The 17,757-nt window shown below is 39.3% G+C and overlaps 1 protein-coding gene across 1 annotated transcript in view; it reads left to right on the top strand.

The window, feature by feature from the left end:
- Positions 1 to 17,757, top strand: part of PHLPP1 (PH domain and leucine rich repeat protein phosphatase 1) — a 133,713-nt gene that overhangs the window by 76,742 nt on the left and 39,214 nt on the right. Inside the window, exon 4 of the mRNA XM_021388919.1 lies at positions 12,022 to 12,188. Coding sequence (XP_021244594.1) covers positions 12,022 to 12,188 — 167 coding nt within the window. The remainder of the gene's footprint in view (positions 1 to 12,021; positions 12,189 to 17,757) is intronic.

Genomic DNA, 17,757 nt, shown 5'->3' with positions numbered 1-17,757 from the left:
TATGAGGCTTAATTTTTAGCAACCCACCACTCCTCTAACTCTCCAAAAATGAGACTTAGCTTTCTAGATTCCTGGAGACTGTATGTTGCCGCTTCTATTTGCCTTTTTAATGTTTGGGTTTTCTATCCTTAGACTGAAAGACACAAGCATGATTGTATGCAAGACAGTTGTGTGGGAAGCACTGTGCTGTAACAGTTCCTAAAGAACAGAAACAGAGAAACTAGTAATGCTGGGAAGAAACTAACTTAATCCAGCTGATGCTATCCATGTCCAAATGCTTAACTGTAAAGTTAATCATTCCCAGTCTACATGCACAAATAAGTAAGTTTCATTTTCAGTTTTGTAATTCAGGCAAACCAGCACTGTCATGCAGAGGACAAAATAAAATTATATAAGGTAGTCTGCCTCAGGTGTTGTGAGCATGGAAGCTGCTTGAGTTCAGAGAATTTTAAACGTTCTTGCTAACCATAAAAACACTGTCTAAAGTGTTTCATGTCTAAAGGCAAGCAGGGGAAATGCGGCTCTCCAACTTACAGCTTCTAGTTGCCTTCTGTGGGTTACAGAACCTCAATGCTTGCACTTTTATGAATTCTGAATAATACTTAAGTGTATTTTAAACGTAACTGTTGTTTAATGGCATTAGTTTTGAAACTGATGTTCACATTAGCTTACATAGCTTTTTTGTGGTCCTTCATGCTCTTGATGCGTGCTGCTGAAAAAGAGGTTTCTGATACTTGCTTTAATATAAATTTTAGAGAAAGCAGTTGTGGGTAAAATATTCCATTAGAATTTCTCAATTCAGTTTTTAACTACGGAAAAATACTTCATGTTGTCTGTGTACCTCAGAAGAGCCAAATGATGCTATTTTAACTTGCGAATAACAGGCTTAATCTTGAAAGGAGACTTTGCAAAGAATGCTTGCTCTGCAGTCTTTTTCCCCACAGAATATTGGCAGTGTTGACTTTTTAGGAGCGCTGCAGAATGAGAGAAATCTTAATGCGTCACTTCTACAATAAGTAAATGTATGCTAGAGAAGATTTGAGTTTGTGTTTGCAAAGGGTTGGATTTAGCTTAATTAAAAATGAACATCGTTCTTGTATAGTCTGATTCATTCTAAAAGTCAAATATAACCTAGCCAAAGCAGCTCCGATGCTCTGCCCCTGTACATTTTTGGAAGAGATTTATGAATAGATTTTTTTGATTGTTTTTCTTGTATGAGTGCGTATCTTGAGGGAAACAGAGCTCTCGTTTTTGGGCTGACTAAAATTATTGCACATATACTGCCCTAAATATTGAACTCGGTGGCATACTTACTCCAAATAGGTCACTTTTAGATATGCAGATTTAACCTCAAACAGAATATTTTTAAAAACTGGAAATATGGCTTCTTCGTTAATATTGATAGTTTTCTGTACCACAGTGCATTTTCTTTCCTTTTAGTTTCCAAACACTGGAGTCCTAATTAAGGAAGCTCAAAAAGAAAGCAACAGCAACAAACTTGGTCCTTTGTGATCTAATATACTTGTTCTGTTGCCAAATGTTGAAAAATAAGCTTATACAACTGTAGGGAGTAATTCAGGGTGAGGGAGGGAAGGACATCTTTATGACTTTAAAGAATTTTATCTGGATAAAGTTGACATGATGGTGCTGGAATTTGCACAATTTCTGCTGCTGTTTACTACTTGAATTTAAACTGCAGAAGGACAAGGGGAAAACCTGCAGTTAACAACGAGGAATACAAAATGAGGGCTTTCCTCTTTTGCTGCTTCCAAAATTGTGGAAGGGGGGTGGGTTGATTGAACGAAACTAAGAAGCTGCACCACTAACTTAGCAGAGTAGAGGGCATTTTGCTGTGTGAATTGTTATGGAATGGTGGAACTTGCAGTTGTGAGCCTTGTATTTGGGATGTGGTGATGTGCTCCTGCTGTATGGCGCTTGTAACAGCTACGCTCAGTTTAGCATTTTTCAGTATGTGAAATTGCTGTGAGTTGACTACTCCGTGACTAATGGCACAGATGATTTAGCTAGTGGAAAAAGGATTATCAGTCCTCCATATTCCAAGACATACAATTAAAAGGAGACATCTACATTTATCTCAGAAATTTAGTATTGCATAGCTGAAGTAGAGGTGTGGTGCACATTTCTGTTTTCTTGGAAGCAGCATGCATCCCTGTGCGTGCTGAGCCAGGTTATCTGACCCTGCAGAACTTCCCCCGCTTCTGCTCTGGAAGGTCAGGAAGTGTGTTGACAGCTTCTTGCAACAGCTATTTCCTGCTGTAGTGCTCTGTTCAGTGGGGCAGGTAGAAGAAGAGGCAGTGAGAGACAAGGACTGAATAATGCATGATTGCTTCATGTGAGCTGCCTGTGCATGGCCACGTGAAATACAGGTAGATGAAGATGTACAGGCGCACACTGCTGTTCTTTGCCTGACTGCAGGCTGAACTGTACAGCTGCTGCTGTAGCAATAGCATGTTTACTGGGGAATGGGCTGTTATGTGGGGTGTAGATGCCAGGGTGGATTTGTACCTATACAGAAAATAAAATCCCCAACACTCCTGTTTTTTTTTTTTTTTTTTTTTTTAAAAAAAGAGGAATGTCCAAAAAGTGATCCTTGATTTAAAGCTTCAGACTTGAGAGTTCTTTCCTGTGTGCCTTTGTTATGAGTATTTTCCCTCCTCTGTTTCAGTAACCTTTGTCTTTAAGCTTGCAGTGGAAACGTCTGTGCCATTCTGGACAATCAAAGCCTGCTGCAAGGATAGAGTAAGTCGTGATGGCAGTGTATGTTCTAAAAGTTCTAAAAAGAGCAAGAATAGCAAAGTGAAGGGAGAGGGGCTTGCTGCCATATTGGCCCTACTCCTTTCATGTCAAGGGAGGGTATGCTGTACATAAATCCATTTGCACTGCGAAACTGGCAGAAAGAAAACAAAAACAAATCTCAATTTAATTTATCCTATACAAATAAGCAGCGAAAGGACCTCTAAAGCAGTTGTATCCATCTTAAACTTGTATAGAGGCATATCTAAATCAGCAAGGCGGGATTAACTCTTCAGGATTTTTTCCCTGTAGTTGACCTGCTCTGACTAGCTACTTCACTCATTCCTCTAGGCATTTTTTCAGTACAGCAGTTGCGTGATAGTTGGAAGAGTACGTAGTGTAGTGTAATCATTAGTTGTGAGAAACCAATGAAGCTGATCTATGAAATCCCATAATGACTATTTTTCCTTAGTAGAAAGGGACTAAGAGTCCTGACTGCATACAAGGTTGGTGCTGTAGGCCATATTTCTACAGATAAGAAATTCTGTAGAATTTAAGATTAACTCTTGGAGTCTGGTTGCAATTCTGCAAATATACTTCCAAAATAGGAGACCAAGCTTGATTGGCTTCTGTGTTTTACGGGGATGGTTCTGAGGAAATGTAGTGAGTAGCAATTGTGTGTTACTGATAAGAGAAATACCTTCATCCACCTTTGAGGTACTGGAAGATAATAGGCTGTGGGTGGAAAACATATTGCAGAGCATTTTAATATGAAATGTGGCCTCCAGCCTGTAGAGGCAACTTGAAACCAACAGTCCCTTGGTTAAATTAGCCCTTCCTTGTACCTTCCTTGCCTTGTCTGTTCTCCAACTGACCTGTTTCATATGTGTTTCTGGATACTGTAATGAGTTGCACCATCCTTACAAAATCCTTAATTGCAGGGTTATCTATCACTGAACCTGTTTTCTTTGCAGATGTTTGACTGTAAGATCGTGATTCTAGTGTTCCATGTTTATATGTATGTTGGGGATGGGTTGGAGGTCAGCGATTTGCTGGTCCATGAATGGGTGATTGTGCTGTAGCTGACTTGTTATGCTAGCCGTGCTTGGAGGCTTGAAAATGAATCCCTATACATGTATGACCTAAGAGTGAGTAGTGGGGTGTAATTCCAACATCAGTGGCTCCTTCTAAAAATAACTTTTCATCAAATTCAAGGCTCTTCAAAAAGGTTGTTTTCTTTGAGAATAGCAACTATCTAGTTTTCTTCAAATTTGTGAGACTAAGAAGCATTGGTAGCCTGTTTGTAACAGATCCACTATCTAGTATAGGGAAAAAAAAAAAAAAAAAGATCCCTGAAAGGTTTTCTCATTTTTCACACTGGGAAGGTTTTCTGTTTGTTTTGGTGTGGTCTTCTTTGCTTTGTTTTGTTTTTCCTTTCTTACGGGAAATGTGTTGACTCTAAGTTTGGAAAAAGGAAACCATTTTTTCCCTCTAATACCATAAAATGACAATATTGAGATATGTCTTCTCTAAAAATAGATCCCTAAAAATAAAACCACAGCTTCCTTTTAGCTGTGATTACAAGTATTCTAACATAAACAAACCTCTGCCTTTTGTTTGGAACTTGACTTCCTTTTTTGTGTATGTGTGAAAACTTCAATATTTGGGACCTTTGTTCTGCGGTGGTATCTGGGCATTCTGGCTATGGGTGGGCTCTTGTTGACTTGCATTGAAAACAGCAGATGAGGCAAAACAAACTTGAGGCCAGTTTTGTTTCTCTTTTGATTATAACACTTGAAAGTCTTCCTTCTCCTCTTTCCCTGCAAAACCTATCCTTTTATGCCTTTTGTTGTTAGAGGCCAATTGATGTTTTGGAATTTAACTTCTGTTTGTTGTAGCGTCTCTTTTAATAGTTCAAGAGGGAAGTGTTGTAGTTTGCTGTTTGTTTTTCCTTTTTCAAACAGTTCAGCTGACTCCAAAGTGGTGTAAGTTTTGACCAAGCCTTTTCTCTTAGTTTCTGTTCTAGCCACACTATAGTTTCACTCTTAGTTGTTTTTTTTCTTGCTGAAATTTCGGGTCCGAGGTCCTCATTTTGAACTTGCTGCCTTCAGTAAAGTGTAGCTATTGGAATACCTGCACCAAGAGTGAGAATGGAGGACTAGTTATCACCCACACATCTGGAATAGCTTTCAAGTGATGTCCTTTGAAGCCTCTAAATCAGGTTCTGATATTGAAGCTGAATTTGTGCAGTTCTTGCATTTATCTGGGAAAGAATAAGCAGATTCCAGCTAGAAGCTGTGTGAAGTGTTGTGAACATTACCTTTTATGGTGAGTTCAATGCAGGAGAATACCGAAGTGTTTTCAGTAGTCTCTGGTAGTAGGTGATGGGTCTGAGCCAGAATCGTGTAACTCTGCTCTTAACAAACCCCAGGGGACCTACATGTCTGTGGTGAACAGAGGCCACTCCCTGTGGTGGGAGGCTGCGGGGACTGGCATACTGCTCAGCACTTCAGTATGTAAGGTCATATCTGAGTCAGTCATGAAATTGAATGTCTGAGTGCCTTTCTAACCAGTCTAGTGGGGGGGAGAAAGAAAGATTCCCTGAAATTAATTTTAGGGATCTTAGATCTCCTTAGGCTTCTTCTACAGTTGTGCGGGAAGGAACAAGTTCTCCAAGAAGAGGGAGTAAGTTCTGGAGACCAGTTTTAGGCCCCAGGCCAGCAGAACTATATTCATAGTTTGAATTAAAAAAAAAATACGTGGGTTAGAAGGCCTTTCTAAATTACAATGAAATACTGACATGAAAAGAGTTCATCTCATTGAAGAATTAATCCATGTGATGCAATGTGTACAACAGCATAGGAGAAACTATGTCAGAAATTAAGGACCTAGTGTAACTGCTTACCGTAGAAGCAAAATCCAACAACAAAGCCCACCAAAAACCAACCAAAGCCCCTTCTCCTTGTGGGAGTGGGGGCAGTCAGGCAAGTGAAGGACTTTGGGAAGTGCTGACAGTCTCACTAGCAAGAGTCTATCTATAGCAAACACTGAAAGAAAGGCTTTATTGGAGAGTTGCTCACTGCAAGCTTGCTGGCTGTACAGTCATTTGTCTGTTTGAGTTTAAGTCTAACAGGAGTTACTTGAGGAAAATAAGGTATTTCTCTGCTTTTGAGAGACTCACCTGTTGTTTCTTTTTTGCAGCATTCTGCGGTGAATAACAACTCGTTTTCAGCCAAACTGTTTCAAGGAAGTTAATATTCTTTGCTCCACCAAATAGAGATTTGTGTGCCTGAATTATAAGAATTTCAGTGCTACAGCTTATTACTGTCCCTTAACTCCAGGTCGCATCTTAAGTTTTGTCCTTGCAGGGATCTTATCAGCATGAACATCCTGGGGTGACTGCCACTAAGGCAACAGCATTAATATCCCTGCCTCTGTAGTTCTGGTATCAGTTCTGGGTCTGTAAAAGAAGAGCAGTTTTCCTTGTGAAGGAACAAAAAAATACTCCTATCCCCGAATAACTGCTTCAGACAGTTCATTTTGAAATGACAAGTGACTAATGTCATCATTCTGACAAACCCTCACTTTCCAGATTCCTGTGCTTAACCTGTGCCATTGGCTTTTGCATCTATGTGATTTCTTCTGGACTTGTATCATGCAAGGTGAAGGAGTGCAACTTCTGCTTTGCTAACTCCACACATCCCCCTCCCCCCCCTCCCCTCACACATTCATGCTTGTTACTGCTGTCTTCACTGGGGTTCCTACAGCTTTGTATAATGTCCTAAAGTCAAAATGAGCTGTTTCTGCATGCTGCGTATATCTTCCTTTGGAGCTAGAGTGGAGAGGAGTGTGAGCAGAACAATCTTTGCATTCCTGAGCCTCATCAAGATGATGTGTTTGCTGGAGATTTTCAACTGTGTTCTTGCACAGCCCTCGAGCCTCACCTGAGGAGGAGGGCGGTTGAGAAGTGGTGATGGCAGCCTGTGGACAGTATCACACAGGTGCCTGCTGCCACCACTGGTCTCAGTAGGTAATTCCTGCTCTCACCTATGCCTGTACATTTTCTGAATGCCTGAAGTATTTTCAAGCCTCTGCAAAAGTTCTGTTTTCTCTTTTCAAGCCCCTTAGCTTTAGTCAGTATGCATCTAGTTCCATGTCTGTAGTAAAACAAAAAGGAGAGGCCAGAAAAGCGCTGAACTTTTCACCCTTTGGACTGCCTCCATTTTTAAAGTTGTCATTTAAAAAGCACAAATATAAGGCTTTAAAGCAACAGAAAACCTTTTTATTTCTTTTCTTTCCTCTTCCGTTGAAGTTCTTGGCAGCCTGCACGCTTTCTCAGCTCTTGAGGGTGGAGTGGGGGTCCAGATCTGTGACTTGCTCTGAAGGCCCCGCTGCTGCATGGGGCTGTGACACTGGAACAGGGAGGAGGGGAGGGTTAGCATTTGAAACAAGCCTGGTTTTGGGGAGAACTTTCTTGCTCTAAATGGTTAGTTTAGACATCTCAAGTGTATGTATCACTGTTTAGTTAAGCTTTATGCATACATTGGTGGGATGTGATTGTTATCAAGCTGTTTAAAAACAAATCCTAGAGGAGAAAAATTATACTACTTCTCTATTAGCATGTCTATAGCAGGTGTAATTTAACATCATCATGGTTCAAATAGTCAGAGAATTTGGCTGCCTTCACAGTGTGGGCTGTTCAGTTATTTTAATTGTCTTCTGTTGAAGTCCTAAATAGTAATTTCTTATCTGAATAGAACTGTAGGGAATGGGCTGAGGGTAAACAGGAAAAAGATATAATTACATTTGTTTAAATTCGCACTGCAGGTCACACCAAAAGATGGTCTTGTGTAAACAAGTCTTGTGTTTGTCCATACAGCTGGGTTCAGCTGCATCCATTGCTGACATCCATTGTCAGCGACAGATCATTTTTGTAATATTGCCAAGACTTTAAAACAAAGACTGTAATCAGACTTGTTGCGCAGCTTGGTGACAGAGGTGCTATTATACTGTTGGACAAAGCAAAACGGTTTTTTAGCCCTGTAGAGTCAGAATAGGCAAGAATATGGATTGATGCAAGTATTTGTGGTTTTATAGCCAGCTACTGAAGAGTCGCAGTGAGCCCATGCTGCATTCTGATCATGTTTAAAATAGTTTCCTTTTTTAAAAAAATAAGTACCTTGATGAAACCCTTTTTTTCTTTTAAGATATCACTGACATTTGTGAGCTTTTCATCCTTTTAGGTACTACTGTGGCACTAATAATGTGTGTTTAAAAATAAGCATCCATATTTGGGATACTCCTAGTTGTCTGTCACTTGTGCAGCTCTCAGGTGAAGAGCAGCAGGGCGTGCAGCGGCAGAGTTCTCCAGCAGTATTAGTTGTAGTGGTATTTACAGAACAAAGCTGCATTTTATTGCTGCTAGAGAAAAGGTTGTCATGACTGAAATTTGATATTTTCAGTGGGTAGATATAGGGCTCTCTGTAGTGTACTATAGTTCTGTACCACTTCTTGGAAACTGCATTTCAGTATGCTCGTATGTACCTGGAGTCTCAAAAAAACAACAACTCACGCAGCTCTGGTCTGCAGCATCTTGAGTTTTATTTGGCCATACCATGCTGCAACTCCTCTGGTATTAAAATTGAAGACTTCACAATGAAATGACTGACTGTAAAGTGTTTAAAAATCAGATTCAGGAGATGAAATGGAGCCACATGGTTTTATCATGTTTCTTTGGATTTTTAATCATCCGAAATATGATAAAACTGTTACTTCAGAAGCACAGATCTTGTTATGAAGCTGTTGCAAGTCTTCTCTGTCAAAGAGAGGCATGGACTCTACAACTTCTGCAGCTGCAGTGAGTGAGACTGTGTCACACCATCATCAAGAAGGTCACTACTCCAGCCATTTTCCCTGTTTTATTACTATAGCAAATGTGACAGGGTGTCATGTGAAAGCAAGTGTCAGGGTTGTGTGCAGATTTGGGTGTGATTAGAAAACATTCCAGAGGGACTGGTCTGAGCAATGGCTACACCCTGTTTGGGGAGATAGGTAGATACAGATATATCTATATACACATACACATAGATTCATAGAATCATTAAGGTTGGAAAAGACCTCCAACATCATCTAGTCCAGCTGTCAAAGTTGAAGGCTGCATTGGATCTTATGTTAAAGACTTTTACTTCATTTTAATTTAGATTAAGAGAAAATAATTGCCTTTGAATTTGATTTTATATCAAGTGTTTAAAACAGCTATATTTTTCTTTGGGAGGACTTTAAAATGAAACACCTAACAAGCCATAGTGAGAGTTTAGTACTTGTTCCACATCTATTTAGAAAGCACTTCCCTCAAGTCTTGTTACTGCACTGACTCTTCAGTATTTTTTTTGGAGCGCAGGCTTGTTGAACCCAACCCAGATAACTTGTTGGGATATTTTATTACAATGGAATGTCTTGTTTTCCTCTCTTCTCATAGAAACCCTCCTTGTTGCAGATCATGTCTCTTCCTCAGGATACTTTTTATTCTTTGCCTGTGAGAGGGCAAAAAAAAATCTAGTCGGATTTCTTACCCATTATCATCATAACTGCAGTGATTCGCCACAGTGAGTAGGAGAAACCTAGTGCTTTGTTTAAAAAATGTATCATGCTTTAGAAGAACTATTTGATCGTAATAAACAGTAGCAAATAAATGCACAAGCAGCCATACTGCATTTAAGTCTGTTGGAATGCAAGATTGAAATATCCCTTTATTCAGAATTTCAGTATTCAACTTCAAAACAACTGATGAAATTTTCTGGTGAATGAGATGCTGTTCTTTGCCACTCTTCTGTTTTTCATCTTTTTCCTCTGTTCTCTAGGAATTTGTTACAGAGCAGTATTGAGTAATGAAAAGAGAAAGGACTTTATCCCTGCCTGTGAGAATAACTATTTGTTTATATGAGTGTTCCTTGTAATGATTCAGAAGATGATTCTTAAAGTGCTGTTTTGCTAACAGCAACAAAAGAAGACTTCAATAAAATTACAGCTGATTCGAAAACTAATTCCACTTAAAATGTGGTTTTAACTTTCAGAGTTATCTGTGGAAAAGCCATTGTAGAATTTGTAAATGGCATGGTTAATGAAAATCTTTGTATATCAGGGTGGTTGCTTTTAAAAACAAACAAAACCAACATAAAAAGCCAGACAAATGGGATGTAAATTATGAAAACAATTACTTTTAACAGATTTTTTTCACAGAGCTTGAAGATTTTAGAAAAGTATTTGCATCCTTTCTTGAGACCACAGCAGAATGTGGAGTTGTTGGCTCACTTTGAGTTATCAGTTTTGGTACTTAAAAATGTTATAGACTGACAGGCCTTGCTAAGCACTGCTGGGTTCCTTATTGCTATTCGTATCACATTCCAAGCAAGTAGTTGGAGCAACAGGATGTGTAAGCATCACACATGAAATTACACATTCTCCTTGGAGTTTAATGGGTGTCAATGCTTTTTTGTCAGTAGAGTTTTCCATGTGATGAGAAGTGCGCTGTACTGGGCAGATTCTGGCACCATAAATAGGTGGAATACTTACCTTTCTGAAATGACTGCTGAGGATAGCTTATGAATAATTTTTGTCTAATGCTACATGAGGAAGAAAAATAGTAGCAACAATGACAAAAGGTCTGAACTAATTGAGTAACAAAAATTCAAGCATTTTAATGGATGTTGGAGGACTGGATTAATAGAGAAAAACACTGCACCGTCTGTTCCTCTTGAAGCTTATGGCTATGTGTTTGTAATAAAGCCCACTTATCCTCAGGCTTGTGTAGCTTGTGTTAGAAAGGGGGGAAAGAAAAGGAAGAAAAAAAAAAGTCCTTGGCCTTCCTTTCAGTGGCAAGCTACTTCACTTATGCCAGCAAAAAATAATCTGTCTCTGTGTTCAGGGTCCTTTGTGGAAAGAGCTGTATCTCTGCTCAGAAGATTAGATGATATCTCCTTCATTGGAGTTCAGAGGCTCTTATAAACTGCCACTGGCATTTGTTTATGAAGGTTTCTTGGTTTGTTTTTCTTTCTGTCCCTTGGATGTGGTGTTTTTACTTCTCCACTCATGGCGTGCGAGGCCAATCAAAGTGCCAGTGGCAAAAATGATTGCTTCTCTTGCAGTGAGCAGCCGAAAAAACACATCACTGCTTGAGGACTATTTGTGCAGCCCCAGAAATCTAAGATGTTGGTAAAGTTGTTTGCTTTTTCTCCTTTAATCTAGACCATGTCTGGTCCAAAAGTGCCTTTCATTGTTCTAGCTCTTGATCCTTCCTCCTTGCCCACCATCCTCACTGTGTTGTATCTCAGCGAGGTGGTGCTTTGGGAGATGGGCAACTCTGTGACTCTTTAATAAGACTGTATGAGAGCTTTTTTAAATAGGATTGGGCAGAAAATGCAAGAAACGGTCCTTGATGATAGTGTTCTTGTTTAAAAAAAAAAGTAATTAATAACAAATAAGTAAATAAATTGGCAGGTTGTAGTTCATTCAGTCATATTCTGGAGATTTGATGAGGAACAGTTTCTGTTATTTAATTTGTTGCCTATAGATCTACTCTGTGGAATGATGCTAGCCCTGTGTATCTCTAGGTGCGTGATTTCTGTGGCCTCTGTAGACTTTGTCTTGTCTTCTCCTTTCTGGAGAAGCATGTTATGTTCACAAATGTGTTTTATCAGTTACCCTTGGCCAGCTTTCCAATACAGTGAAGTGCTTAGTGCTTCGCTGCTGTTCCGATTTTGTTTTCCCAGTAAGATATAGATGTGATAACACTTTTTTCTTCTGCTCTTTGTTGTCAGCTTTCAACCTCTGAAGCTGGGATATGATGGTGACTGTTAGCATCTCACCTCTGCTTGCATTTTGCCTCAGCATTCTGACCAACTGTGATGCAACATAGAGGACTTGTGCACTATTTTTGCTGCTGTTACTTGTCAAATCTCTTAGCTATTTTATTGGTCATGCAGTATCCCACAACTTCATTGATGAAAATGAATTAATTTTCAATATTAGTTCAACAAAGCTTTGCACTGTCCCCCTGCTGGCCATCTATGGACCTGATTTTAGTGCTTAGGTGAAGCAAGATTGTGGGTTAACCTGTAGCAGTGACATAAGCTGTGTTGAATTTGCTGCGTGTGCTAACACTGACTTGGTCTGCAATTTAAAAACAGTTTATCTTATGCTAGTAGAGGTGAAGGAACCATTTCTGTTTTATTACAGTATTAATGTATTGGTATACCTTTTGACTTCCAGGTTGCATCACAGCGCATAAGCTCAGTGGATCTTTCATGCTGCAGCTTGGAGCATCTGCCTGCCAACTTGTTTTATAGCCAAGACCTCACTCATCTCAATTTAAAGCAGAACTTCCTGAAGCTAAACCCTAGCCCATCCGCAAGCAGAGCACTTAGTGAATTACAAAGGTAAAGTCTACTGGTTCTACTGGTTTTCCTCTGCCCTTGGAGACAAGTGACCACTGGCAAGAGCTTTCCTAAAGTGATGCTGGTTTAATAATGAGTATCTCCTCTTTTATAGGAATGATCAGGTTGTAAGGCCTCGGAAATCAGTGAACTTTGTGTGCTAGCTAGAAACAGACCAAATTTAATAAGAAACAATGTTTGCCTTCTTTTCTGGAAGCTATTTTCAGTCTAAAATGTCGTTTCAGACTGAGTTGCTTTACACCTAGCCTGCTGAGGCCAGATTGTAATCCTTCAATCTGTTACTTGCATGAGAGAATGAGTTGGTGAGCTGGCCATCAGTGACATTCTAGGTGGGGGCAATGCTGTGTGTGACTTCAGTTCTGAGTTTTTGTTCTCTCTCAAGCAAAGAGAGTCCTGATGGAAGATTTAATAAGTTCAGCCAGATTCCTGTCATCTTTCTTCTCTGCTCAACTGTAATTTTTCTTCCTTAGTAACAGTGACCTTCCAGGTGTTCTTTTCACTGCAGCTCATCAAGAATGTAACAAATGGAAAGACAGCAGCCCTATCAGTGATGTGAATGATTTAATGTGTGTGTCTCAGAATTGTCGAATCAGCAGGCTTTCTGTATTCAGGAAGATAAATTTTCCATGCTGAATATAAACCTGTGATTTTAATTTCAGTGGTAACTGAATTGCAGAATACCTCAGAATTATACTTGTAGATAGTAGCGTTCAAGTGCAGTGTTTCAAACCACATTTCTAAATCCTTTCCTCTTTGAAAAACTACCCAAAAAATGCAAGATGGTTTACACGGGCTTTTGTATTTTGTGTAATTCCAATTTTCTTCTGGAAAAACAAATTTTAAAAAATGGTATAATGGAAGATGAATGAACCCAACAGGTTTACTTCCCAAACAAAGCAGGCAGTGCTTCCAAGAGTTTATGAACGGTTTGGAGAGGAATACTGGATTAAATGTTCTGTGAATACTGGTATGGATCTCCAGATATGGAAATTCTACTCCAAAAGTGGAATTTTAGCATAAGTCAGATGATGAACTTGGGCAATTAATGAATGTTGTAATTTTTAACATTTGTCTTCTCTAAATATTAGAAGGTGTGTAGGGGATAGTTAAATATTTTTGTCTGTGCGCAGCTAATTCTGTCTGGGATTAGAAAGTATTTATAAATAATGTGATGGGTGATGTTTTGTCTGTTTAATGTTATCTTAGTGCTGCAATTTTAGAAATAGCAGAAAAGTCTTGCAGAAGGTCAGCATTAATAAACCATTACAATTTTCATCACTAATGTGGGTTTGAATATACAAGGGAGAAAGATTTCAGTTGACAGAGTAAAATTCACCTATTATCTGAGATTTTACATAATGAGAATCTGGAGAAGTAGCAAAACAAATAATGCAAAACAGAAGTGTTTAGTTCTTCTAAGAACTGCTCCTATTCCACTAGTGACTGATAGCTTGCTCTACCTCCACTGCTTTGGACTTGCTAAGAATACACTGGAAGGTCCATGAACTTCTGGAGCAAAAGGTTGGACAATTAGGAAGGATACCTGGCAGTATTTCAGAGGCTCTAACTGTAGGTCTACTTTTCAGTAATGAATAAAAGCACAAGTATTTAACAAGAAGGGAACACTATCTTTGAAACCATTAGCAAGTTCTGATATGAAAGCAAATTAAGGGTACGTCAGTTATTTGTGAAAACACGGGATGCAGTGTTTGACAGGTTATTGCCAGTTGTATGACTTCTTTTTCTTCATCCAATTTAATAAAATTTTCAAAACTTTTGGGGGCTATATGAGTTAGAATTTAATTGAATAAACCAAAAGTCGTTTTTGTTCACTCCTGTTCCTTCAAACTGCTGCAAAGCAGCTACAGAATCTCTGCTGTTCTGATTTGGTACTTTTGGCTTTTATAATAAATTCTTAGCTGCAATTGCAGCCGCACACAAGACACAGCACCAGTGAATCAAGCCCAGAAGTATTTAAGGCTCCAGAAATATCCATGTGCTTAGATGTTGTGAACGTAATGCATTGACATTTATGTACCTAGCCTTCCTGGTTCAGTTTTTAATAGAATCTCATTGACAAGGCAATCTTAAGAAAACTCATGTTTTCTTGTTTGCTATTCCTCTTCACAAGGTGGTCATTTAGTAAATGTGCATGGATGCTGAATTTCAAAGCGAAAGGTATATCAGAGACAGAAGAAAATAGTAGCTTTTCAGCTACCTTGTGAGTAGACTAAGAAGGGATTTGATTATAGTAGTGAGATCACATGAACTTCTGTACCTGCACTGCCTGAATGTTGGAAAGTATGTACAGCTGTCCGGTTTTCTCATAGCAGAGAATGCATATTTCATACATGTGAAAGTAGGCAGTCTTAAAACATGTGTGTTGAAGATGAACACAACTAATTTTCATGCTTGTTCTCCCTCACAGTAGTTTTTCTTTTTTTTTAATGAAAACAAGGGGGATTCTGCATAGGATGGATGGGTGGAATTTTGTAGTTGAGAAATTCTCCAATTCAAGTACTTGAAAGTTAGACATATTCTTTGATAATATGTGTAAAGTGTTTGACACTGTTCCACATGGCATCCTGGTTACCAAATTGGAGAAGAATGGATTTGATGGATGGATCACTCACTGGATAAATAATTTACTGGATGGTCGCACTTAGAGTGGTGGTCAATGGCTCAATGTCCAACTGGAGACCAGTGATGAGTGGCATTCCTCAGGAATTGATACTGGAATGGGTACTATTTAACATCTTTGTAGGTGATATGAACAGTGGGATCAAGTGCTTTCTCAGCAAGTTTGCAGGTAACACCAAGCTGAGTGGTGCAGTTGACGTGCTAGAGGGAAGGGATGCCATCCAGAGGGATCTGGACAGGCTTGAAAGGTGTGCCCAGGCCAACCTCATGAAGTTCAATAAGACCACATGCAAAGTCCAGCACCTGGGTCAGGGCAATTCTGAGCACTAATACAGGCTAGGCAGAGAATGGCTTGAGAGCAGCCCTGAGGAGAAGGATTTGAGGGTGTTGGTTGATGAAAGACTCACCATGAGCTGGCAATGTGCACTTGCAACCCAGAAGGCCAGCTGTATCCTGGATCGTATCAAGAAAAGCGTGGCCAGCAGGTTAAGGGAGGTGATTCTGTTCCTTTACTCCGCTCTCAGGAGACCCCATTTGGAGTACTGTGTCCAGGTCTGGGGCCCCCAACACAAGAAGGACATGGAGCTGTTGGAGTGAGTCCAGAGGAGGGTCACAAAGATTATCAGAGGGCTGGAGCAGCTCACCTATGGGTACAGGTTGAGAAAGTTGGATCTCTTCAGCCTGGAGGAGGGCTCTGGAGGGACCGTATAGCGGCCTTCCAGTACGTGATGGGAGCCTACAGGAAAGCTGGGGAAGGACTTCTTATGAGGGTATGCATCAACAGGGTGAGGAGAAATGGCTTTAAACTGGAAGAGGGTAGATTTAGACTAGATACCAGGAAGAAATTCTTTACTGTGAGGGTGGTGAGACACTGGAACAGGTTGCCCAGAGAGTTTGTGGATGCTCCTTCCCTGAAAGTGTTCAAGGCCAGGCTGGATAGGACTTTGAGCAACCTGGTCCAGAGGGAGGTGTCCCTGCCTATAGCAGGGGGGTTGGAACTAGATGATCTTAAAGGTCCCTTCTAACCCAAACCATTCTGTGAATATCCCTATAATCAGAATAAACCCTAAAGCCCTTGGGGGTTTAGCCACTGTACACCACAAATGGAGCGACTGAAAACATTATGTTGTCTTAAGTTGTCACAAATTGTACAATTTACACTGTTTTAATGTCAGTTAATGGTTAAAATATACTGTGAAGCTGAGATTTGTGTGCACTGTTCTCAGACTTCTTTCCCTTTATATACAGTGAAACTTCAGCCATTTTCTTGAAATGCGTGCAATTTAGGATTAGTAGTTTTTGAAGAGGTTTGAAGTAAATGAATAAACCAGTGTCTTTATTTGCTGTTGCTCTGTTTCAATGGGCTAAGCGCATTTTATATATAATTGTTTCAGTCAGTGCAGTTGGAAAAAAAAAAAAAAACTGCATCAAAAACACTGTTTGTTTGTCAGTATTGAAGAGGAAGTTGTATGTGGATCTTTAATCCTGTCATGCTGCAGGGCTGATGTAAGGGAAGCAAGCAAACAAAAAGCAGTGAGGAGGGGGAGAATGTAGTAAGTCACAAAGTTTGTTTTAACAATAAGGAAAACCATGCTTGCCAGTTTTATCTGGAGAACAATTATTCTGACTGTGGTTGTTAATAAGTGATTATATGGACTTTTATCTCAAAATGAGTTGTTATTTTTCTTTCCTGTAGCCCCTTTAGAAATTATCTGTCTTTTCAGCTGGAATTGTTCTGGGCTAGTGGCAGTAATTTCAAGTTGATTCCATAGTGTATGAGAAGACTAAAGGACTTTGGATATTCATGCAAGTGTTTCTGAAATTCCTCCTGGCTTCCAACTGAAAGGTAGCAGCTTTTAGTCTGGAAGCAGTGAACTCCTTGATAGTGGTAGGATTAAAAATAGATGGGACTAACAAGCATGCTGAAAAATCACATTTTTAAGAATAATGTATTGCAAATATAGAAATCGCATTTATTAATTGGATTCAGTTTAGTGGAACCGTTAAGCTAAATACGGTCATATCTCTTTAAGTAACATATAAAAAAAATAGTGAATACACGTATGGAATCTAGCTATGCTGCATTGTACTAATCTGACTTGTCTACTGCTTTTTGATACAACTTCCAAAGTGAGGCATTTCTTGTCATGAGTTTCAAAATGCACTTATTTAGAAGTAACGTGATAACTTATTAGGATAATGCTTATTTTCCTGGTTATCTAATAGCTGTTGCACTTGCTTGTTAACAACAGATAGTATGAAGAGTTGATTCCTTGTTTTAGCTATAAAGACTTGGAGAATATCAGCAGTGCCTCTTGCAGAAAGAATGCTTTACAGATTGACAGATATCAGTCTGCCCTGATAACTGTTTATGTGCTCACTTCAGTTCAGCCTTAGGAAATAAATGTTTCTGAATGGTCTGTCATAATGTTCAGTTTGGAAACCCACCCCCCAGTTTGTTTTTGCATCTCAAATACACATTTCCAATATGGAGGAGAATACATTTTCACTTCTAGGAATTTTGTTCTCTCTCTGAGAATAGTCTTTTCCCCCTAATGAACCAGTGTGCTCTAGGTACATACAAGAAATTGAGAACTACTAAGTACAGTAATGCAGATTTATATTATTTCTGCTAACAAACCTACTTTGTTTTTTCAGTCTTTATGGTTGTCTTACCGGCTTTGTAATAGAATAAGAGCTTTATTGTTGTCTTGAAGTTAGTCCAAATTTGGCTTAACATCTGTGATTCTATTTTGGAAAATAACTGCCTGGATTTAAGGTTATTCCTGCAGTGCAGTCTCTTTAAGGCAATCTACCAATTAATTTTGGCGTATAGACTCAAGTCTGCATGCCAGAATTGTTGCTTCTTTTATATTATTAAATGGAAGGAGAGGGGAGAAATGTCAGGATG

The sequence above is a fragment of the Numida meleagris genome, chromosome 2 (genome assembly GCF_002078875.1).
Source record: "Numida meleagris isolate 19003 breed g44 Domestic line chromosome 2, NumMel1.0, whole genome shotgun sequence".
Taxonomy (NCBI): Eukaryota; Metazoa; Chordata; class Aves; order Galliformes; family Numididae; genus Numida; species Numida meleagris.
This window is presented reverse-complemented; position numbering and strand designations above follow the sequence as displayed.